The sequence below is a fragment of the Megalops cyprinoides genome, chromosome 3 (assembly GCF_013368585.1).
Source record: "Megalops cyprinoides isolate fMegCyp1 chromosome 3, fMegCyp1.pri, whole genome shotgun sequence".
Lineage (NCBI taxonomy): Eukaryota > Metazoa > Chordata > Actinopteri > Elopiformes > Megalopidae > Megalops > Megalops cyprinoides.
The window spans coordinates 54665469-54690468 of record NC_050585.1 but is presented as its reverse complement, the minus strand read 5'-3'; the positions used below and the strand labels follow the sequence as shown (position 1 = coordinate 54690468).

At 48.6% G+C, this 25000-nt stretch overlaps 1 protein-coding gene across 1 annotated transcript in view; it reads left to right on the top strand.

The window, feature by feature from the left end:
• dacha (dachshund a) overlaps nt 1-25000 on the top strand; it is a 146804-nt gene that overhangs the window by 63247 nt on the left and 58557 nt on the right. The window contains exon 2 of the mRNA XM_036524308.1: nt 1175-1290. Within this exon, the coding sequence (XP_036380201.1) occupies nt 1175-1290 (116 nt within the window). The remainder of the gene's footprint in view (nt 1-1174; nt 1291-25000) is intronic.

Below are 25000 nucleotides of genomic sequence, written 5' to 3'. Positions count from 1 at the left end.
TGTGTGAGTGTGTGCGCATGTGAGTGTGTGCGCGTGTGAGTGTGTGCGTGCTTGTATGTGTGTGTACGCGTGTGTGAGTGTGTGCGTGTGTGCGTGTGTGTGAGTGTGTGCGCATGTGAGTGTGTGAGTGTGTGCGCGTGTGAGTGTGTGCGCATGTAAGTGTGAGTGTGTGCGCATGTGAGTGTGTGCGTGTGTGTGTGCGTGTGTGCGTGTGTGCGTATGCCCGTGTGAGTGTGTGTCTGTGTGCGTTCCTAATAGTACACCTAATTGACCTTATTGAAAGACATACATTGAAATATATAAATAATATGCGTTATAAACTATGTTCATTATGTCTGTACAAGTTTTGTACAGAATAAATATACATGTACAATTTATTACATTAAGTCAATGTCAAGTTTATTTATAAAGCACATTTAAAAATGTTGCCCAAAATGCTGTACAATCGGAATAGCAAAAGCTGTAAGGCAACACAATAAAACAGAGAGACCAGCTAAAATCAAAAAAGGCAATAAATAAAAGCAATGAAACCATAGCAATAAAGAAAGAAAAAGCAACTCTCACACTGAGTTAAAAGCCAAGGAATAAAACAAACATCAAATTTGTTGTATTATGTATGACTTACATGAATAAATAATACATTGTGTATATAATTTTTTAGTATACACAATATTTTAATTTATCTAAATATCATCAAAATACATTGTAATTACATAATTACATTATATAATATAAATGTAATAATAATAATGTAATAATGGAGCTGGGTGCTATGGATATATTCTGTCTGCTAAATGACGTGAGATATGAATGTCACTCACCAGCTCACAGGTCTCTTCCTCTGTTTTCCAGGGGTTTCTGTCAACCACTTTTCCTGGGGTCAGGAAATCGTTTTTACTGTTTAACCCTTTTTAATCATTTAAATTATTTCTAATGTTTTAATTTTTAAATCATTATTTAATTTAATTATTTTAAACACCCCTAAACACTGCACCAATTTTTCACCAAAGGGCTCTGTGTGTTCTTGTTCTGTCATTCCTTCATACTTTTTCCAGCACTTGCACTTGATATGTTTGTGAAAATGCGCTCAGTTTTGACTGGTTGAATGAGCAGAGAGGGTGTGGCCTCGGCAGGCCTGGCTGAATGTGCTGACTCTGTCTCCTTCCCTCTCCAGCTCTCGGCCCGGCCGCCCACCCAAACGCTCTCTGGGGGTGGCCATGCAGGAAAGCTCCCGGCTTCTGCCCCACAGTGTCCATGGCCTGCTGTCACCCGGCCTCCTCTCCCCGACAGGTGAGCTCCTCGTCTCTCCCCCACGTCTCTCCCGCCCGTCTCTCCCGCCCGTCTCGCTCTCAGCACGCCGCTTTCGCTGTGGATCTGTCGTTATGTCTTCAGGATCATGTGTTCATGTTTCTCCATGACTGTGGTGCACATGCAGATCTGTCCACGGTGTGTGCTGTACAGTTAGGATAAGGTACACACTGTTAAATGTGAAATCTCAAGCACCAGCTATGATCTCTCTGCTGTGATCCCTCTCCGTCTCTCCCTCTCTCCCTCTCCCCCTCTCCCTCTCTCCCTCTCTCCCTCTCTCTCTCCCTCTCTCTCCCTCTCTCCATCTCCACCCCTCCTCCTCCAGCAGTTCAGCTTGTATTGATCCATTTCACTGTCCTTCAGCGGACGCTTCTGTGAGGTTACACTATTGGATTTCTCTAGCTCTCTGTCTCACTGCTCTCTCTCCCACTCTCTCTCTCTCTCCCTCTCTTTCTCTCCCTCTCTCTGCCTTTTATGACAGCATTCACTAGACCACATTAAGGCGTAGGGTTTAGTGAAGCTGCATCATAGGAATCTCAAGTGAATGTGTTCAAGTATGACTATGTGTGTGTGTGCCTGTGTATTGGTGACTGTGTGTATGTGTGTTACTGTGTATGTGCACTTTGTGTATTTGTAAGTGTGTGTGTGTGTTTCTGTGTGTAGGTGTACTCTGTGTATTTGTAAGTGTGTGTATGTGTAAGTGTGTCTGTGTGTAAGTGTGTGTATTTGTAAGTGTGTGTGTGTGTATGTGTGTGTGTAAGTGTGTGTATTTGAAAGTGTGTGTGTGTGTGAGTGTATGTGTGTGAATGTATGTGTGTGTGTGTTTGTGTAAGTGTGTGTGTGTGTATATGTGTGTGTGTGTGTGTTACTGTGTGTAGGTGTAAGTGTGTGTGTGTGTGTAAGTGTGTGTGTATTTTTTTGTGTGTGTTACTGTGTGTAGGTGTAAGTGTGTGTGTGTGTGTAAGTGTGTGTGTATTTGTTTGTGTGTGTGTATTTGTAAGTGTGTGTGTGTGTGTGTATTTGTAAGTGTGTGTGTATATGTGTGTGTGTGTGTGTGTGTGTGTGTGTGTCTGTAAGTGTGTGTGTATGTGTGTGTGTGTGTGTGTACTCTGTATCTTCTATCTACGTTTAAACATTGCAACTCTATATACAGGGTTGTGTTGCCTGTTTTTTTCTGATGTTTTTTCTGGTGTTAGTGGATTTTTGCAGGTGTGTAGATGGGTCAACCGGTTCTGCTCTCAGACAGCAAGCAGTGTTGTTTCCGAGAGTGTGTGTTCACTTCAGAGCATCTTAACCCTGAGAGTGTGTGTTCACTTCAGAGCATCCTAACCCTGAGTGTGTGTTCACTTCAGAGCATCTTAACCCTGAGAGTGTGCGTTCACTTCAGAGCATCCTAACCCTGAGAGTGTGCGTTCTCTTCAGAGCATCCTAGCCCTGAGAGTGTGCGTTCACTTCAGAGCATCCTAACCCTGAGAGTGTGCGTTCACTTCAGAGCATCCTAACCCTGAGAGTGTGCGTTCACTTCAGAGCATCTTAACCCTGAGAGTGTGTGTTCACTTCAGAGCATCCTAACCCTGAGAGTGTGTGTTCACTTCAGAGCATCCTAACCCTGAGAGTGTGCGTTCACTTCAGAGCATCTTAACCCTGAGAGTGTGCGTTCACCTCAGAGCATCCTAACCCTGAGAGTGTGCGTTCACTTCAGAGCATCCTAACCCTGAGAGTGTGCGTTCAGGGTTAGATGTTCACACAGCAGAGTCGGAGCAGTCGGAGTGTTTTGCGGTGGATTTGTGCTCAGCTGTGTTTTGGAGGAAAGGGGGAAACCCTGACACTGCCGAACTGTAAATAGATTTCGTGGTTTTGTGATGAGTAGGTGAATCTTTATCTGGGATCAAACACGATGCTGTAACACATGCCAAATTAATTTAGCTGCACTGTTTCACCTACCTGGATAGAAGGACAACCTGAGCTCTCCTTATCTTTCCGTCTCTCTCTCATATATTCTCCCTCTCTCCCTTTCTTTCTCTTTCTCTTACTTCACCCCCCCCCCAACCATTCATGTTGCTGCTTTAGTATCTTGTGTCTCCTTGGGCAGCGGAAGATTAGCGCTTCATTCCCAGAGGTAAACTCAATGGCAATAAACCTCCCTGATTCCTACAGTGCAGACGAACATTAGTCTAGCTACCCCCTCCTTTTCTATAGGATGTATCAGACAGCATTTCCCCTGCGCTGAAAAATAAAACAGCCGCGGTTTGCAGAGGAAGCAGGTGGAGAACGTGTTTTTCCAGTCCAAAAATGAAATGACTTTTACAGCTTCACCATTTGAATGCATGATTTCTGTGACCTATTGCACACAGGTTTTTAACCTAAACAAGTTCCATTTGTTGTGCAGTTAAAGTCCAATGAACAATATTTTTTAAAAAATTTTTCTCACAGCTTTCACACACATCATTCTCACAGACTGACCATACTCACAGCTTGTGAACGGCTCTCTCTGTTTTGGGGAAGAGATGCAGGCTGCAAGTCTGTGCCTGCAGCAGTGAGAGGCCATGCAGACGGTGACTCACAATGACTCGCTGTGACTCGCACTGACTCCCGCAGTCAGACAGGAAGGCCAAGAGCCTCTCTCAGGACACAGGCCTGCAGAAATACACGCGCTCAGACTGAAGCCACAGCAAATCACCGGTCACTATCAGCAGTTTAAACACAGAGCTGTGATCATGTGTTTGACGTGCTACATATTTCATGTGGGTTGCTGTGAGAGCAGGTTCTTACTCCTGCTGCGGAGTCACGGTCTCTCTGTGAGAGAGGAGAGATGCCTGTCACCACGCTCACAGAGGCTTGTTCCCTGTCAGGGTCTCGGCTCAGAGGGTAACGAGGGGAGGAATCGAATAACCAAAGGAAAACAAAACTCGCTGGCTGTCGCTTTTGTTCTCGCCTTTTGTTTTGTGGATTGCTGTTGACAGAAACATCATACGCCGTGGCACTCCAGGGAGGACGCGGACTGCCAGCTCCTGAGCCCCGCCTCCACGCTCCCTCCCCATGTACAACACCATCGCCGTCCCACTCCCCCGTCTGTAGCAGAGCCGTGCTCCGCGAGGCACTGTGGGTCAGAGAGAGAGAGGGGTGGAGGGAGGGAGGGAGAGAGGAGTGAGGGCAGGACAGAGAGGGACAGAGAAGGACAGAGGGACAGGTCTTAGGAGCCACACGCAGGACCTATTTAATATGCATCACATTGATGATCTTCCTCTGAGAATACTGCACGTAAAGCTCTGAAATTGTGTTTCAGAATGAGACACAGGAAAGGGATTAAAAAGGAATTCTGAAATATTAAATCCAATAAGTAATAAATATGTGACAAAATCTCTCAATAATGAATGTTTCATATTATTATTGTAATTATTTTATTTATTTATATTTTTTATTATTTTTTTCAAAATTATTTTAAGTCTAAGTAGATTTTGAGGTATGTTCCACAACATTTAAAAAATAAAATGGCAATAAATTGATGTATTTTCTAGTTTTCTCAGTATATTTTGACATATATTTCAAATGTTTATATTTTGGATTATATTGCTATATTATATTATACATGATTTTCATTTATATTGTATTACTTGTATCTTTTATTTAGGGGATGAGAGGTGTTTAAACTAGAAAAGGCCATGCACAAATAAGTACATTTTATGTGTTTATATGAGTATGTGTATATATGTATATATATATATATATATATATATATATGTATGTATATATAGTGAGATTTTGCTGTGTCTTCTATGTTGTTAAAATATTTTTGGAAAGGAGGTGCTGGAGAGAGGAGCGTGATTGGAGGAATTCAGAATTATAGCACTGGTGTGAAGAGTGAGCTCACCTTTCACCAGATAGCAAATTTAGAAGTTGGAAGCTTCCAGCTGTCAGGTGAATTGACTTGCTGCTGGTAGCACTCTCTGCCCTGTGACTGGCTGCTTGTAGCACTCTTTGCCCTGTGACTGGCTGCTGGTAGCACTCTCTGCCCTGTGATTGGCTGTTGAGTAGCACTCCCTGCCCTGTGATTGGCTGCTGAGTAGCACTCTCTGCCCTGTGATTGGCTGCTGAGTGTCACTCCCTGCCCTGTGGTTTTACACGGATTTGCGTTGGTTGGTAAGCTGAGCCTGAGGCTGCAGTGACTGAGAGTTCCTGCAGTTTCCAGTGAGCGCAGCGAGCCTGTCTGTCTGCCACTCTTCACTCTCCGTCTGTCACATTCTCTCCCTCTTCCACACATCCACTCTGTTTCTCTCTCTACCTTCATTTCACATGCTTTCAGGTTTCAGAGTTCAGATGCTTCAGTGGCCGGTCACACTTGTGCTGACCGTCTCTCCCGCTCTCACACGTGGCAGGAGCTTCCCAGATTGGCTGAAACGGTCAAAACAAACTTGATGTAAAGAAAGACAATATATCCCTCTCCTCTCCCAAACTCTCTCCCTCTCTCTCCCTCTCTCTCTCTCTCTCTCTCTCCCTCTCTCTCTCTCTCTCTCCCTCCCTCTCTCTCTCTCTCCCTCTCTCTCTCTCTCTCCCTCTCTCTCTCCCTCTCTCTCTCTCTCTCTCCCTCTCTCTCTCCCTCTCTCTCTCTCTCTCCCTCCCTCTCTCTCTCTCTCTCCCTCTCTCTCTCCCTCTCTCTCTCTCTCTCCCTCTCTCTCTCCCTCTCTCTCTCCCTCTCTCTCTGTTGGAGGAGACAGGCTCGACTCTTCCTGGTGACTTTGATGAATGACACATCCCGCTGGGATCGGTACTCCATCTGCTCACCCCCCCCCCCCTCCCCAAACCCGCCCTGGTCCAGCATTTCATCCTGACACACTGCTTATAACTGCTGATCTGTGTGCTGTTTCACTGTGCTGTTTCACTGTGCTGTTTCTGTGTGCTGTTTCACTGTGCTGTTTCTGTGTGCTGTTTCACTGTGCTGTTTTTGCACGCTGTGTCTGCACGCTGTTTAAACGTGCTGTGTTTTGCACGCTGTGTCCGCATGCTGTGTTTTGCACGCTGTGTCTGCACGCTGTGTCTGCATGCTGTGTCTGCACGCTGTGTTTTGCACGCTGTGTCTGCACGCTGTGTCTGCACGCTGTGTTTTGCACGCTGTGTCTGCACGCTGTGTTTTGCACGCTGTGTCTGCACGCTGTGTCTGCACGCTGTGTCTGCACGCTGTGTTTTGCACGCTGTGTCTGCACGCTGTGTCTGCACGCTGTGTTTTGCACGCTGTGTCTGCACGCTGTGTTTTGCACGCTGTGTCTGCACGCTGTGTTTTGCACGCTGTGTCTGCACGCTGTGTCTGCACGCTGTGTTTTGCACGCTGTGTTTTGCACGCTGTGTTTTGCACGCTGTGTCTGCACGCTGTGTTTTGCACGCTGTGTCTGCACGCTGTGTTTTGCACGCTGTGTCTGCATGCTGTGTCTGCACGCTGTTTAAACTTTCTAAACGCTTTTTGCCTTTCTGCTTTGCTTCTGTTTATATGATCCCAGCTTGTCACTGACCCACCAACCCTTCCCACAATGCACTGCGAGTGAAGAGCTCTCCCCCCTGAAATTCCCCCAGTTACCCTGCACCACGGAGGAATGCCCCTCCCCCGTCCCCCACCCCCGTCCTCCGAGGGGTTAAGTCTGAGGGTAAAACAACTTTGAATAAATAAAACATGGGGATCTGTTTGGTGACATATGGGCCAGCGCTCCGCCCTGCATGCTAATGAGAGAGCCCTTTCAGAGGCCGGCAGCCGGGCCTGCCAGGAATATCCATATCAGGAGGAAAAAGGCCTGGCGTGTGGAAGCACACAGCACTCTCCACTGCCGCTCCGACGCGCTGCCGCTCCAGCACACTGCTGCGACACGCTGCCGCTCCGACACGCTGCCGCTCCGACGCGCTGCCGCTCCGACATGCTGCCGCTCCGACGCGCTGCCGCTCCAGCACACTGCTGCGACACACTGCCGCTCCGACGCGCTGCCGCTCTGACACACTGCCGCTCCGACACACTGCTGATCCAACACGGCACCTCATAAAAATAACTCTCTGTCACTGCGCTGTCAGACACATGCTACTTATCCTTCTGGCACAAATTACATCCTAACACTATGATTATATACATTACATAAATTGATAAATCAGCCATGTTTTTTGTGTGAAGGTAGAATTATAGTGGAAACATGTCACTCCCCCTCAGACTGCTGTCAGAAGTTTGCTGAACTTTTCCCAACTCGTCCACCAGGCAAGAACAGAGGCGCGTGTCTGAGCAGAGCCACACCCATCATACATCTGTCCAATCAGGGCTTGGTCCCACCCTCTGTCAGGACTGCAGTGTGAATAACCTGAGCAGATGCAGCTTTGTGTGTGATGCTGCTCAGTGTGTATGCATGTGTGTAATGACTGTGTGCGAATACATTAGATTACATTACTGTACTGTAGCGACGCTCTTATCCAGAGCAACAATAGAACGTAAGTGTGTCCGTAAGTGTGTGGAATAGGGTGGGGTGTGCAGGGGCAGAAGGCCTCTTTGGCTGCTGCTATTACTAGCTGGCTGAAAGCTTGGCTGTGCTTTCTCAGTGTTTCAGCGGTCATGGCCGCTGTGTGGAAGTGGTTGAGTCTCGTCTTTAGGAAACGCTCTGAGGTGTGCACCAGTTTTCAGATGGCGCAGTTTCTGCAGGTTCCACAGTTTCTGCGGTTTCTCTGGGTTCTGTGGTTTCTGCACACTGCAAAAAATAGCCCTTCAAAAATAAGAAATAAAATAATTACTAGTGTTTTTTACATTTATTCATTTGGCAGACGCTTTTATCCAAAGCAACTTACATAGGTTACAGTATTTTACAATGTTATCCATTTATACAGTTGGATATTTACTGAGGCAGTTGTGGGTTAAGTACCTTGCCCAAGGGTACAGCAGCAGTGTCCCAGCGGGGATCGAACCGGCAACCTTTCGGTTACGAGTCCTGCTCCTTAACCACTATGCTACACTGCCGCCCCACGACTTATTTGCTAGTAATAAGTGAAAAAATCTGCCAATGGAACTAGTGGAAATACACAGGTATTCAAGATGCACCGTCTAAAAAGAAGTCCTTGTAGCTCAAGGAAATTTTGCTTGTTTGGTGACTGTGTCTTATATTAAGTGTAAAGAGATATTTTGAGTTAAAAAGAGACAAATATGCTGGGTGAGATTTGGATTTTTTGCAGTGCAGGTTCTGCAGATTCTACGGTTTCTGTGGTTCCATTGGGTTCTGCAATTTCTGCAGGTTCCACAGTTTCTGCGGTTTCTTTGGGTTCTGTGGTTTCTGTGGTTTCTACAGATTCCAGTTTCTGCATTTTCTGTGGTTTCTTGGGGTTCTGTGGTTTCTGTGGTTTCTGCAGGTTCTGTGGTTTCTGCAGTTTCTGAGGGTTCTGCGGGTTCCGCGGGTGTGGAACAGGCCGCTCCGTTTGCGAGCCTGTGTTGGAGCGGGAGCCGTAAATCGCTCTGATAAAGAGCGCGGAGCTGAGACGTGCAGCTCCACAGAGCAGAGCGCTAAATTAAACAACAGCGTGCAGGTGGGTGGCCCCAATCCGCCTTTAATGAAGGATCACCGGAGAAGGGGGGGCTTTTAATTTGTCTTACCAGCGATCTGCCTTCAAACGCTCTCAGGAGCGGCAGAACCCCTCCACTAACGGGCCTGAAGCTGGAAAACAGAGACGCAGAATAATCAGAGCTGAGGTGCTGATGCTGCCAGCGACACCAATCAGAGGAGCTGCTGTCTGCCGGGCGAACAGCTCCTCCACCCTGCAGCTCCTCCACCTGCAGCTCCTGCACCCTGCAGCTCCTCCACCTGCAGCTCCTGCACCCTGCAGCTCCTCCACCCTGCAGCTCCTCCACCTGCAGCTCCTCCACCTTGCAGATCCTCCACCTGCAGCTCCTGCACCCTGCGGCTCCTCCCCCTGCAGCTCCTGCACCCTGCAGCTCCTCCACCCTGCAGCTCCTCCACCTGCAGCTCCTGCACCCTGCGGCTCCTCCCCCTGCAGCTCCTCCCCCGGCAGCTCCTCCACCCTGCAGCTCCTGCACCCTGCAGCTCCTCCCCCGGCAGCTCCTCCCCCCTGCAGCTCCTCCCCCCTGCAGCTCCTCCCCCCTGCAGCTCCTCCCCCGGCAGCTCCTCCCCCTGTAGCTCCTCCCCCTGTAGCTCCTCCCCCGGAAGCTCCTCCCCCTGCAGCTCCTCCCCCTGCAGCTCCTCCCCCGGCAGCTCCTCCACCCTGCAGCTCCTCCACCCTGCAGCTCCTCCCCCGGCAGCTCCTCCCCCTGTAGCTCCTCCCCCTGTAGCTCCTCCCCCTGCAGCTCCTCCCCCTGCAGCTCCTCCCCCGGCAGCTCCTCCACCCTGCAGCTCCTGCACCCTGCAGCTCCTCCCCCGGCAGCTCCTCCCCCCTGCAGCTCCTCCCCCCTGCAGCTCCTCCCCCGGCAGCTCCTCCCCCGGCAGCTCCTCCCCCGGCAGCCCCTGCGCTGCGCCGCACGGTTCTCCTCCAGGTCAGGGCGGCCGGGACTCGGCCGTTGGACTCAGGCTGTTCTGGCAGGGAATAAATAAGAGTAAATGGCCGGCAGTCACTGGAGTCAGTGCTTTCACACACACGTACACACATACACACTCACACACACTCGCGCTCACACACTCACACACACTCACACACACACACATACACACTCGCGCTCACACACACTCACACACACACACACACACACACTCACACACACACTCACACAGGCTCTCTCTGCAGGGAATAAATAAGAGTAAATGGCCGGCAGTCACTGGAGTCAGTGCTTTCAGCACAGCCGTAATTATTGCGCTCATACGTGCAGTTACTACACCACTGCAGTCCCAGGGTTCGAGAGCAACACACAGCAGGAACAGTCAGTGAGTGTGTGTGTGTGTGTATCTGTAATGGTCTATGTCAGCCAGGTGCCAGCGGGTGTAATAGCAGCCCACAGTGGGAGGGGACACACCTGTCCTAGTAGGTACTGTCCTGTCACAAAATCAGACCCCAGAAACCTCTGCCAAACACTCAGTAATGTCTCCCAAACTCATGGTGTACGGTGCAGTATGTCACTCTGTATGTCAGTCTGTCTGTCAAGTCTGTCTGTCCTGGATGTGTCCTCTTTATCACGGCTGTGGTTGGAGGTATTAATACTATAATTAGCGACTTAATTAGAGTTGGGAGATGAGTGACAGTTTGAAGTCAGTGACTCACACTCAGGACTGTGCAAGCTGCTCGGGGCGACGCGTTCAAGCTGTTCCTCTCCCCCGAAAAGTGTGGAGAAGCAGGGTGAGCGCCGGGTCCTCGGGGGGTGCGGGGGCGGGATTAGACACGCTGATTCCCACCCCTGGTGACACGGGCGCGGCTGCGGCCCCAGGGGACGCGGATTAAGGAAAAGTCTCCGCTGCTGAGTGGATTAGGGCTTGTCGTACACAGCTAGTGAGAGGAAGCCTTTTCAGGGCCTCGGGCACAGAGTGGGAGCCGCACACAGGCTGAGAACCGGTGAGCCGGGCTGCGGAAATCCACCGCCAGGACCAAACAGGAGCAGAGGCTGGCCCACACGAGCGAGTAAAGGAGCGAGTGAACACCGGCTGTAGTGTAGCATTAGCGCTCACTGGACTGTGGGGCTTGCCTGTGTGTAGCACAGATGGTTGACGGTCCTGTCTGTGTTACTGTGGGACGGGTATGTCTCTTCAGTGCTGGTGAAGGGTTCTGTTAGGGTTTAATATGCTCTTTGTGTTCAGGGATGAGGGCTTCGCTGGTGTGTGTGGCAGTGTGTGAGATTAATGTGGACAGTATGTAAATGGAGCTGTCAGTGATAGCTCTGCTGCTACGCTGCCACTTCTCCACCTTGAAAAATCATGTCAATAGCACATCAATACGGCTCCAGCTAATTTCTACAAGCCGTCCCAGAGAGAGGCCTCATCGGCACATTTTTCTACATCAAAGTTCACGATCTGGCTGCGCTAATCTGGTATTAAAATGAAAAAGGTGACCTTGTCCAAATTAATAAGTCAGTGTAGAAATGCGCTTTCAACATATGAAAGGTTAAGCAAAGGTCATCCTTCAGCTGCCATGAGGACAGCCCCCTCCCACCCCCCCACCCTGCAGGGGAGGAAACACACACTTTAAATCTCTTTTAAAGAACACACACACACACACACACACACACACACACACAAATATACTCACACACTTACACACACACTCTCACAATCTCTTTCTCACACACATGCACACGCACACACACACACACACACACACACACATATACTCACACACACACACACACACACACACACACACACACACACACACATATACTCACACACACACACACACACACCAATATAATCACACACTTACATGCATACATGCACACATTTATATGTGCACAACACCACACATGTAGTGAGGACAGATGGGTATCAGTGCAGTCCACACATACATACTCACACACACTCGCGCTCACACACACTCGCGCTCACACACACTCGCGCTCACACACACTCACATATATACTCACACACACTCGCGCACATACACACATACAAACTCACACACTCGCGCACACACACATACACACTCGCACACACTCACACACACACACTCACACACACTCACACACATACACACTCGCGCACACACACATACATACACACACTCACATACATACTCACACACACTCGTGCACATACACACATACAAACTCACACACTGGCACACACTCCCACACACGTGCACACACACACACATACACTCACTCACACTCACACACACTCACACACTCGCGCACACACACACATACACACACACACACACACTCGTGCACACATACACACACACACACACTCTCTCTCTCTCTCTCACACACACACACAGACACTCACACACACACACACACAGCTGTAATGCAGAGATACCCTCTGCACTGACGGCAGGCATTAACCACACTCAGCCACACCCTGTATCCCTGCACTCTGTCACACACACTGTCCTTCCCAGCCCCACATTCCTCAGTAAATCTGTGAGGCTGTGTCCCTCCTCTCTGCCCTGTGGAATGTGTAGCAGCACCTCCTCTTCCTCTCCCCTCCTCCTCTTCCTCGCGGTCCCGCCACTCTCTCTGGCCGGCTTGGCCCGGCTGATCTCTAAGCAGGTGACTTGATTACACTGAAATCAGGCAGAAAATGTCCTCTTCGGGCCACTCAAGTGAATCAGTCAAATTATCGAGTGGCAAAACCAGCGCGGTGCCTGGGGCCAGTGCGGCTGCCACCTCCTATAAGTCAAGCCTTCAGTCAGTGGAAAATTGTTTTTATTTTATTCTCTGTTTCATTTATTATGGCTGTTGGAGCTAATCCGAGTCGCGGGCTGCAGCCATTGGGCTGGCACTGCGCTTTCTGCCTCCGTGAGCTGGGGGGGGCGCACTGCAGGGGGAGGCGCACTGCAGGGGGAGGAGCCACTGCATAGGGGGAGGAGCCACAGCATAGGGGGAGGAGCTGTGCCCGTTATCTCTGCTGTGAGTGACAGGTTGCACCTTTGTCTCCAGTAAGAGATGTTCCTCTGCACTTCTGACCACTTTCCAGATGCTTTACAGCCCATCGAATTACTCAGATGTCCATTAAGTGAGGGGACAGTCAGTGACTGACACTTAAACAGCACCCAAACTGCGGAGTGATGGCATGCCATCTCCCAGAGGGCCCCCCGATGGCCAGGAGGAGGAAGAGCAGCTCTTTCCTCCGCTGTTGAAAGCCGCTGGAGCGCAGGGAGGGTGGGATGGAGGGCGAATGCGAGGCAGGAGCTGGACCTGTTGCTTGTGGTGCAGTAAACACCGCTAGTCCCCGTGGAAACCGGGCGGTCCGCGTTAACAATCCCAGCACTGCAGACTGCCTTTGAAGCAGGAAGGAGGTAAAACCTTTGTTCTCTGGTAATTAATGGTAAAAATAAGAGTGGTCGATTACAATGAGGCCGGGGAGAGAGACCAGCCCAGCCTAAAGGCTTACAGTCATTAGAGGAGACCTGCAGCATCTCTGAAGTGGACGCGTCTGCACTGTGTTATTTAGTGTGTGTTTTCTGTTGAAGATAGATCTCTCAGTACAGCTGTTTTCTACAGCACAGCTACATTCACACACACACACACACACACACACTCTCACACACACGCACACATTCACACACACACACTCTCTCACACACACACACACTCACACTTTCTCACACTCACACTCACACTCACACACACACACGCACACATGCTCACACGCATGCACACACGCACGCACACACACACGCTCATGCGCACACACACACACACAATCACGTACATGCACACACACACACACACGCGCATGCACATGCACACACACACACACGCACACTCACACACGCTCATGCGCATGCGCAAAACAGAGGCCAATCAAAAGCCAGCTCCTTGGAAGACCTGCCCCTTTCACAGGGAGTCTGGACCTGCCCCATTTCACAAGGAGTCTGGACATGGTGTAACATTATAGATGCAGTATCACAGCAGTTACCATAAATACAATATCACTGTGGTTATAGTGTAAATCTCAGAAAAGTATTAAAAAAAGCCGTGTCATTGCAGGCTCCTTAGATTTGACAGCAGTAATGATGCCAGAATTAATAGTTATTTGTTTATTACCTACAAAATATACTGTTTTTGTTTGTTAGTTTTCACTGTGAGTTTTCCACTAGTGCAGCAATGTCTCAGTGTGAAATGCAATAGGAATCTTTGGCTACATTCGCCCACAGCAAACAGCTGTTTCAACACATGCATCTCTCTGGGTGAATAACTGAAACATTTTCTTACTAGAAGTATCAGCAATCCAGTGGATCATCGTATTGTAATCTGGTAACAAGATTTTAAAATCAGTATGGCTCCAAAAACTATTTACATGTTTTGCAAAAACCAAAAATTAATTTTACTTCTGAATTATAAAAACAATTCAGCAAGTTGATGTCAGGGAAAAGCACCAAATCTGTCAGTCAAGTTGTGTCTCCTATAGTGCACTGTGGGAATTGTAGTGTATGAAAGAGCCATTGTCAGTGGGAGATCACTGTGTCAGGATTACCAGCGCATGGCTTTCTGAATGGGTGCAGAAAAGTGTGTAATCAGAGCTGCCCTATATTCCAATATGGCTGGTGCCGAAATACAGAGCTGTGTGCTTCCAGTAAAGAAGTGATCAGTCAGTCTGAAACTGTCTGTAAGAGTGCTAACCACCAAAACGCTTTCAGTGATAAATACATCTAGCGCCTAAAGGACACGGAGAGAAGGAAGAGATGAAGTCAGTGCAGTTTCTTCAGACAGACAGGAAGTGCTTTCAACTGGTGGATGGTGAATGATTAAAATCGGCCTTTTCTCGTGCCTAAATTGCTGTGTACCTTTAAAAAATGTGTAAACTCATTAATATCACTGTAGTTATTCCACTCCTTTTGTTACACCTTAATACAGTCATACCCTGGAGCTAAAACTGCAAGTCACAAACACAAAAACATGTTTCAGTTAATTAAAAAACAAAGAGGGGGCGAGAGCAGGGGGAGAGGAAAAGTGCACTCCACACACTTTCTGCCCACTGAGCAGGCCCTTGTTACTCTTTGAACACTTGGCCCATTTATTTCTGCTAAGTCTGGATATTCCCCATCAGCCAGCCGGGACTCCAGCGGGGCTGGACATGAAACATTAACGAGTACCTGAGGTTAAAGAGCTCCTCGAAATCACTGCTGTTCCAGGATCAGACAGCGGCGTGCTCAAACACAGTGCAGCACACGCTCTAACACACACACACTCTCACACACACACACACACACACTCTTACATACACACACACACTCTTACATACACACACTCCCTCACACACACGTATACACACACACACACACACACACACACACACACACACACACTCACACTCTTACACATACATACTCTTACACAAACATATATTTCCTCACACAGACACACACATATGTACATTTACACACGCATGCGCCCGCATACAATCATGCACACACTCACACACGTGGACCAATGCTGGCGGTGGCCTATCCTAGCCAGACTGGTCAGACAGGTCAGGTTCAGTTCGAAAACCGTTCATCTGACACGGGTGTGGTTTTTATGACGTAGCTCCGAGGGGGTGAGGCTTCACCTGCGTTTTCTCCCACCCCCCTACTTACTGTGGAATCATCCAATGTGGGATATTTCTGTGTATGTAATGAATGATGTGAAAGAGAGCATTTTATTAAAAAGGGACCGGGCGATCACCAGCCACAGCGGTTTGCTCCGGAGATGCTGGCGGCTGACAGCCCTTAATTTTTTGGTGGTGAAGTAAACATTAAACATGAACATTAAACACCGTTTGCTAAAACAGAGCTAGACTTTGCTTTAAAGTTTTCCAAGTTCCCTTTTAGCATTTTCACAGACATTATCTGATTTAAAAAGCACTGTGTTGTGTCTTACGTATTATGTACTGTACATAACTCTTCTCTGCTGTTTTTAGACTGTAACCTCACAGGTTTCGATAGAAGGCCAAGTTTGTGTAGCTATGTATAGCTATTTGCACTAATGGTTCTACTTTATGGTTTACTGGTAATTATTCATTATGTATCAGAGCACATATATTGGTTGCTTTATCTGCTTATTCCAAAGCTAACTTACCTCCAACAGAAATAATTTAGCGCTGTTGCTGTTAACTTGTATCTTTTGCTGTTATTTTCAGTTATAACTAGAATGTTCAATTCAAATTGAATATTGAATGGATTTGTATATTGTTATGAATAATTTAATTAAACTTTAAACAAGCATGTCATAATTCAGAATATATAACACTACTGAATTTTCATTTAAATACATGTTTACTTAAACTTTATTTGAAGAAGTAAAAGCTGTCAGGGTTGGTGATTTTGCAGACAGGTTCAGACAGGTTCGGAAAGGTTCGGACAGGTTCGGACAGGTGCAGACAGGTGCAGACAGGTTCAGACAGGTTCAGACAGGTTCGGAAAGGTTTGAGTGACAAGGGAGATGCTCACAATTTACAATTCCTCAGCTGGGCTGGAGTCAGTCTGTACCCCGACAGGTGGAGTGCAGCCGTCTGTGCCTGTGGGAGTGCCACCATCCCTGCCTCCTCTACCCCACAGTGACGGGACAGGCCTCATCCAGAAACACATTCTACAGCTCATTCCACCATCCAGAAAATATTCCAGACTAACAGGTGCTGAGGAAACATGTAAATTGAGTTGAAGAAGCACGAAGATCCTGACTCTGCCTGTGTCTCTTCACTCGCTGGGAAAAAAGCTTGGTTTCTCAGACGCTGGTGCAGTCAGAGCCAGATAATGATGGCATTTGTGGCCCAGGAAAAAGCGGAGAAAGCGATTGCTACAGCAGGGAGTTAATTAACAACTTATTCCCCGTTTGATAAAAGTAATCTTCTCTCATTGAAGTGTAATTTTACCGTGATGCAGTCTGACCCCGCAGGCTGCTGCCGGGGCTCATTATGGGCTGTGCCCTGCGGCCACTCAGGCTGTGCAATCAGTGCCATCCTGCCGCCGGCCGGGTGGATAAATGCACCCATTACCAGGCGGGACGCCGGAACCGCCTGTCTGTGGGACTCTTTAGCGGGGGACTGATTTTCAGGCTGCACCCGCCAGGCTGTTTTCCTCTCAGTACGTTGAGAGATGGCACGTTCCAACTCTCCACAGTCACAGGAAACTGGACTATGTCAGTACAGCTGTGAGTGTGAAGAAGTTAGCCACTGAGTTTGGGCCTGTGAGTTCTCTGTGTGTTCTCTGTGAGTTCTCTGTGTGTTCTCTGTGAGTTCTCTGTGTGTTTTCTGTGAGTTCTCTGTGCGTTTTCTGTGAGTTCTCTGTGTGTTTTCTGTGAGTTCTCTGTGTGTTTTCTGTGAGTTCTCTGTGTGTTCTCTGTGAGTTCTCTGTACATTTTCTGTGAGTTCTCTGTGTGTTTTCTGTGAGTTCTCTGTGTGTTTTCTGTGAGTTCTCTGTACATTTTCTGTGAGTTCTCTGTGCGTTTTCTGTGAGTTCTCTGTGTGTTTTCTGTGAGTTCTCTGTGCGTTTTCTGTGAGTTCTCTGTGTGTTTTCTGTGAGTTCTCTGTGTGTTTTCTGTGAGTTCTCTGTGTGTTCTCTGTGAGTTCTCTGTACATTTTCTGTGAGTTCTCTGTGTGTTTTCTGTGAGTTCTCTGTGTGTTTTCTGTGAGTTCTCTGTACATTTTCTGTGAGTTCTCTGTGCGTTTTCTGTGAGTTCTCTGTGTGTTTTCTGTGAGTTCTCTGTGTGTTTTCTGTGAGTTCTCTGTGCGTTTTCTGTAGTGCAGTGCTATGAGGGAGGGAGCAGCTCTAGCGTTTAAATCTGATTTTATTTTTCAGATTTTCCTCCAAAACATCTCCACATGCAGCTGAAATTATCCCAAACAAATTTCCCAGAATTCGCATATCCACAATGACTTTGGAAATAACACTCATTTAATGCTGTAACTGTTTATATGTATGCAAACAGGAGTTCCCTTTGGAAAGTGGATGAATGCTGTATCTTGATGAGTCCACAGCTCTTCAGTCCAAGAAAAAAGCTGGTTACTTCAGCTGGGATTTGAACCTGCGGTTCTCTGATGTAGAGTCCACTTCCTTAATTGCTTTGAGCTCTCAGATACACAGGTGAGCTCTCAGAGACTCAGGTGAACTCTCAGATGTGCAGGTGAGCTCTCAGACACATAGGTGAGCTCTCAGATGTGCAGGGTAAGCCCTGATTCTTGTGTAGAGCACCGTGACTCCGCCCACCCCATGTCAGTCACGCTGTGCTGTGACTCCGCCCCCCGCGGGTTGTCTGGGTGTCGGCTCTCTGCCCCCCGCGGGGTGTCTGTGTGACTCCGCCCCCCGCGGGGTGTCTGTGTGACTCCGCCCCCCGCAGGGTGTCTGGGTGACTCCACCCCCCGCGGGGTGTCTGGGTGTCGGCTCTCCGCCCCCCGCGGGGTGTCTGGGTGTCGGCTCTCTGCCCCCCGCGGGGTGTCTGTGTGACTCCGCCCCCCGCGGGGTGTGTGGGTGACTCCGCCCCCGGGGGGTGTCTGGGTGACTCCACCCCCCGCGGGGTGTCTGGGTGTCGGCTCTCCGCCCCCCGCGGGGTGTCTGGGTGTCGGCTCTCTGCTGCGTTTCGCTGTGTGTCAGGATCTGTCCTGCTTCTCACAGGCGGAGCGGCTTGGGTTACGCCTCGCAGCCATGCGTCTTTGTGGCTCTCGGCCGCTTCTCTGTCTGCCGTGCGGAAATTCCAGAGCTGAATCAAATACTGTGTCACCCCCCTTTGTGCCTTCTGCAATCTCAATTTACTTGAAAATGTAGAATAGGAAAGTAATATTTATTCAGCTCTGAATAAAAGAAGAGTCCTGTCTCCCCCACTGTGCCTGTTCTCCAGCACAAACCTGATACTTTCCGAGGACACAGTGTCAATGCGGAGAAAGGCCGCTCCTCTGCGCTCTGAAAGGGAGAAATGTAAAATGTAATAATATGTGAGGGAGCGAGCGCAGAATGGCTCAGGTCATCCTTTATAGGGAAGAACATGATCTGGCCAGGCTTGTTCTCACAGGTAGTTTGTTTTCTTCCGTTCCTGTTCTTTTCTTTTCACTTTAAACTCGCTGCATCTTGTTGGTGGGTTGTTTGGGAAATGAGAATGAATTCCTCTGAACACAAAGCGGGATCAGCCTGCGTCCCAGCAAAGCCCAGTAGCCAGGCTGCAGAATGCAGGCCTTCTCTGAGCTGTGTTGAAGTATATACACTGTATATATACTATATATATGTACTATGTATATATATCTATAGTACGGCGGTATCTGTGTGTGTGTATCTATAGTACAGCGGTATCTGTGTGTGTGTATCTATAGTACAGCAGTATCTGTGAGTGTGTATCTATAGTACGGCGGTATCTGTGTGTGTGTATCTATAGTACAGCGGTATCTGTGCGTGTGTATCTATAGTACAGCGGTATCTGTGTGTGTGTGTATCTATAGTACAGCGGTATCTGTGTGTGTGTATCTATAGTACAGCGGTATCTGTGCGTGTGTATCTATAGTACAGCGGTATCTGTGTGTGTGTATCTATAGTACGGCGGTATCTGTGTATCTATAGTACAGCGGTATCTGTGTGTGTGTATCTATAGTACGGTGGTATCTGTGTGTATCTATAGTACGGCGGTATCTGTGTGTGTGTGTATCTATAGTACAGCGGTATCTGTGAGTGTGTATCTACAGTACGGCGGTATCTGTGTGTATCTATAGTACGGCGGTATCTGTGTGTGTGTATCTATAGTACGGCGGTATCTGTGTGTATCTATAGTACAACGGTATCTGTGTGTGTGTATCTATAGTACAGCGGTATCTGTGTGTGTGTATCTATAGTACGGTGGTATCTGTGTGTATCTATAGTACGGCGGTATCTGTGTGTGTGTGTATCTATAGTACAGCGGTATCTGTGAGTGTGTATCTACAGTACGGCGGTATCTGTGTGTATCTATAGTACGGCGGTATCTGTGTGTGTGTATCTATAGTACGGCGGTATCTGTGTGTATCTATAGTACAACGGTATCTGTGTGTGTGTATCTATAGTACAGCGGTATCTGTGTGTATCTATAGTACGGCGGTATCTGTGTGTGTGTATCTATAGTACAGCGGTATCTGTGTGTGTGTATCTATAGTACAGCGGTATCTGTGTGTATCTATAGTACGGCGGTATCTGTGTGTGTGTATCTATAGTACGGCGGTATCTGTGTGTATCTATAGTACAACGGTATCTGTGTGTGTGTATCTATAGTACAGCGGTATCTGTGTGTATCTATAGTACGGCGGTATCTGTGTGTGTGTATCTATAGTACAGCGGTATCTGTGTGTGTGTATCTATAGTACAGCGGTATCTGTGTGTATCTATAGTACGGCGGTATCTGTGTGTATCTATAGTACAGCGGTATCTGTGTGTATCTATAGTACAGCAGTATCTGTGTGTGTGTATCTATAGTACAGCAGTATCTGTGTGTGTGTATCTATAGTACAGCGGTATCTGTGTGTGTGTATCTATAGTACGGCGGTATCTGTGTGTGTGTATCTATAGTACAGCGGTATCTGTGTGTATCTATAGTACGGCGGTATCTGTGTGTGTGTATCTATAGTACGGCGGTATCTGTGTGTGTGTATCTATAGTACGGCGGTATCTGTGCGTATCTATAGTACGGCGGTATCTGTGTGTGTGTATCTATAGTACGGCGGTATCTGTGTGTGTGTGTATCTATAGTACGGCGGTATCTGTGTGTGTGTATCTATAGTACGGCGGTATCTGTGTGTGTGTATCTATAGTACGGCGGTATCTGTGTGTGTGTATCTATAGTACAGCGGTATCTGTGTGTGTGTATCTATAGTACAGCGGTATCTGTGTGTATCTATAGTACAGCTGTATCTGTGTGTATCTATAGTACAGCTGTATCTGTGTGTATCTATAGTACAGCAGTATCTGTGTGTGTGTATCTATAGTACAGCAGTATCTGTGTGTGTGTATCTATAGTACAGCGGTATCTGTGTGTGTGTATCTATAGTACGGCGGTATCTGTGTGTGTGTATCTATAGTACAGCAGTATCTGTGTGTGTGTATCTATAGTACGGCGGTATCTGTGTGTGTGTATCTATAGTACGGCGGTATCTGTGTGTGTGTATCTATAGTACGGCGGTATCTGTGCGTATCTATAGTACGGCGGTATCTGTGTGTGTGTATCTATAGTACGGCGGTATCTGTGTGTGTGTATCTATAGTACGGCGGTATCTGTGTGTGTGTATCTATAGTACAGCAGTATCTGTGTGTGTGTATCTATAGTACAGCGGTATCTGTGTGTATCTATAGTACAACGGTATCTGTGTGTGTGTATCTATAGTACAGCGGTATCTGTGTGTATCTATAGTACGGCGGTATCTGTGTGTGTGTATCTATAGTACGGCGGTATCTGTGTGTGTGTATCTATAGTACGGCGGTATCTGTGTGTGTGTATCTATAGTACAGCAGTATCTGTGTGTGTATATCTATAGTACAGCGGTATCTGTGTGTATCTATAGTACGGCGGTATCTGTGTGTGTGTATCTATAGTACAGCAGTATCTGTGTGTGTGTGTATCTATAGTACGGCGGTATCTGTGTGTGTGTATCTATAGTACAGCGGTATCTGTGCGTGTGTATCTATAGTACAGCGGTATCTGTGTGTATCTATAGTACGGCGGTATCTGTGTGTGTGTATCTATAGTACAGCAGTATCTGTGTGTGTGTATCTATAGTACGGCGGTATCTGTGTGTGTGTGTATCTATAGTACGGCGGTATCTGTGTGTGTGTATCTATAGTACGGCGGTATCTGTGTGTGTGTATCTATAGTACGGCGGTATCTGTGTGTGTGTATCTATAGTACAGCAGTATCTGTGTGTGTATATCTATAGTACAGCGGTATCTGTGTGTATCTATAGTACGGCGGTATCTGTGTGTGTGTATCTATAGTACGGCGGTATCTGTGTGTGTGTATCTATAGTACGGCGGTATCTGTGTAATGCCACTGTCCTGAGTTTCGATCTCAGTAGGTTCCAGGTGACAGTATATTGAGTGCACAGAGAGGCACTGTGCTGTGCTCTCTGTGCTGTGCTGTGCTCTGTGCTCTGCACTGCACTGTGCTCTCTGTGCTGTGCTGTGCTCTCTGTGCTGTGCTGTGCTCTGCACTCTGCGCTGCACTGTGCTCTCTGTGCTGTGCTCTCTGTGCTGTGCTCTGCGCTGCGCTGTGCTCTCTGTGCTGTGCTGTGCTCTGCGCTGTGCTGTGCTCTCTGTGCTGTGCTGTGCTCTGCACTCTGCGCTGCACTGTGCTCTCTGTGCTGTGCTGTGCTCTCTGTGCTGTGCTCTGCGCTGCGCTGTGCTCTCTGTGCTGTGCTGTGCTCTGCGCTGTGCTGTGCTCTCTGTGCTGTGCTGTGCACTGTGCTCTCTGTGCTGTGCTGTGCTCTGCGCTGTGCTGTGCTCTCTGTGCTGTGCTCTCTGTGCTGGGGTCATGATGGGGAGGGCGGGGCTATGTGTTGGGGGCGGGGCCCGTGGTTAGTGAGGTTTATCAGTGATCGGGGTCTTCAGCCCTCCCCATCAGCGGCTGTGGGGGACACAGACCCGCCCGCTGTGTATGGGAGAGGGCCACAGAGTGGCTGCTGGCTCCGCCCGGCACCAGACCTGCTGTCTGCCGGGCAGGTTAGCGGAGCGGGGGATGGGGCGTGTCCGAGCGCGGCGAGGGCTCCGCCCATCTGCACATCTGCCACAAACAATAAGCGATCTATCTGCGCGCCTCTGACCTCGACCGCTTTCACCCCCCCACAGGTCAGCACTTTAGTCAAACATCAGTTACCCCCCCGGCTCCCTCCAGGAGCAGCGTGGGTAATATTAAAGGAGAAATTCAGAGGTGCACAATGCCTGTGTGTTTTGTACTCTGCATTTTTTGTGATGATGGTTGCTTATTAATCCGACAGTTACTGCAATTATAGCTCAAAGGAAGGAGTCAACCCTAAGCCCACGATGCACCCGAACACAGTGCTCCTGTTCACCCACACACACCCACACACAGCTGTCACGCACCCACACACAGCGGTCTCACACCCACACACAGCGGTCTCACACCCACACACAGCGGTCTCGCACCCACACACAGCGGTCTCGCACCCACACACAGCGGTCTCACACCCACACACAGCGGTCTCGCACACACACACAGCGGTCTCACACCCACACACAGCGGTCTCACACCCACACACAGCGGTCTCACACCCACACACAGCGGTCTCGCACCCACACACAGCGGTCTCGCACCCACACACAGCGGTCTCGCACCCACACACAGCGGTCTCGCACCCACACACAGCGGTCTCATACACAGCGGTCTCACACCCACACACAGCGGTCTCATACACAGTGCTCTCACACACTGCTCTCTCACACACTGCTCTCTCACACACAGCTCTCTCACACACAGCAGAGTCACACACACAGCAGAGTCACACACAGCAGAGTCACACACAGCTCTCTCACACACAGCAGAGTCACACAGCTCTCTCACACAGCTCTCTCACACAGCTCTCTCACACACAGCTCTCTCACACAGCTCTCTCACACACAGCTCTCTCACACACAGCAGAGTCACACAGCTCTCTCACACACAGCTCTCTCACACACAGCAGAGTCACTCACAGTTCCCTCACACACAGCAGAGTCACACACACAGCAGAGTCACACACAGCAGAGTCACTCACAGTTCCCTCACACACAGCAGAGTCACACACAGCTCTCTCACACACAGCAGAGTCACACACAGCTCTCTCACACAGCTCTCTCACACACATCAGAGTCACTCACAGTTCCCTCACACACAGCTCTCTCACACACAGCTCTCTCACACACAGTTCTCTCACACACAGCTCTCTCACACACAGCAGAGTCACACAGCTCTCACACACAGCAGAGTCACACACAGCTCTCTCACACACAGCAGAGTCACACAGCTCTCACACACAGCTCTCTCACACACAGCAGAGTCACACAGCTCTCTCACACACAGCTCTCTCACACACAGCAGAGTCACTCACAGCTCTCTCACACACAGCTCTCTCACACACAGCTCCCTCACACACAGCTCTCTCATTCACAGTGCTCCTATTCTCCCAAACACAGCTCTCTGTATTTAGTTCTGTCATTAATCATTCAGTCAGAAGGAGGTACTCTTGTCTCTCATTAAATATAACATCACAGTTTCATGTCCAACATCAGCTTCTGTTTCTCTTCTGCAGTCTGTCTGTGTCACAGCCACAGCGTATCAGCTTCTGTTTCTCTTCTGCAGTCTGTCTGTGTCACAGCCACAGCGTATCCCTCTGTTTCAGTCCAGCACAGAGCTCAGTGTGGATATCTGAGTCTGTAAACTGTACCACCAGAACGGCACCTCTGAGTCTAAGGGCCCTGTTCAATCTATCCGCAACATACATCATCCTTATCTGTGAGGGATGGATTTAAGCACGCTGCTTTTTTCTTCTCTCAGAAAAAAATGTTTCTTTGCTGGTTGCTGAAAGTCCATTAACTCTCAAAGAATTTATGACCATGCCTGAAATATTGTTATGATAATTTGATTTGTGATTAGTAATATCATGCCAGCTGTTACCTCTGCTTCCTCCTTTCGTTGTGACAACACTGTGTGTGTAAGCAAAAATGCGTTCTGCATCCTATGGGTGTGAGTGAGGCTTCAGCAGGGCCTTCCCATGAGTCTGAGAGCCCAGCTCTGCTCAGAGGCCCTCTAACCCCACAGCAGGGCCGGTAGCAGGGGCTCAGGGGCGAAGCTTCTCCGCGTTCTACATGGTTTTGTCAGCTGTTTTTCCCCTCTGTCTTTGGCCACATGTCGGCAGTTAATTCACTGTTGAATAAGAGGCTGGAGTTCTCAGAGGCGTGGCAGCTGTGTCTCTGACAGGCTGTGGGATTAGGCTGCGAAATTAACTCGTACCAAAATGAATCAATCATGGTGACATTCTGTTTAAATGTAGCTATTGAAAACATTTTGCCTGTTTCCTCAGGCATGCTCAGCTGAACAGACCGGGATGCTTAAAAATAGAATGAGGCTTTTTTTGTGTGAGAAAGAGCTTCATCTGTCTTGCTC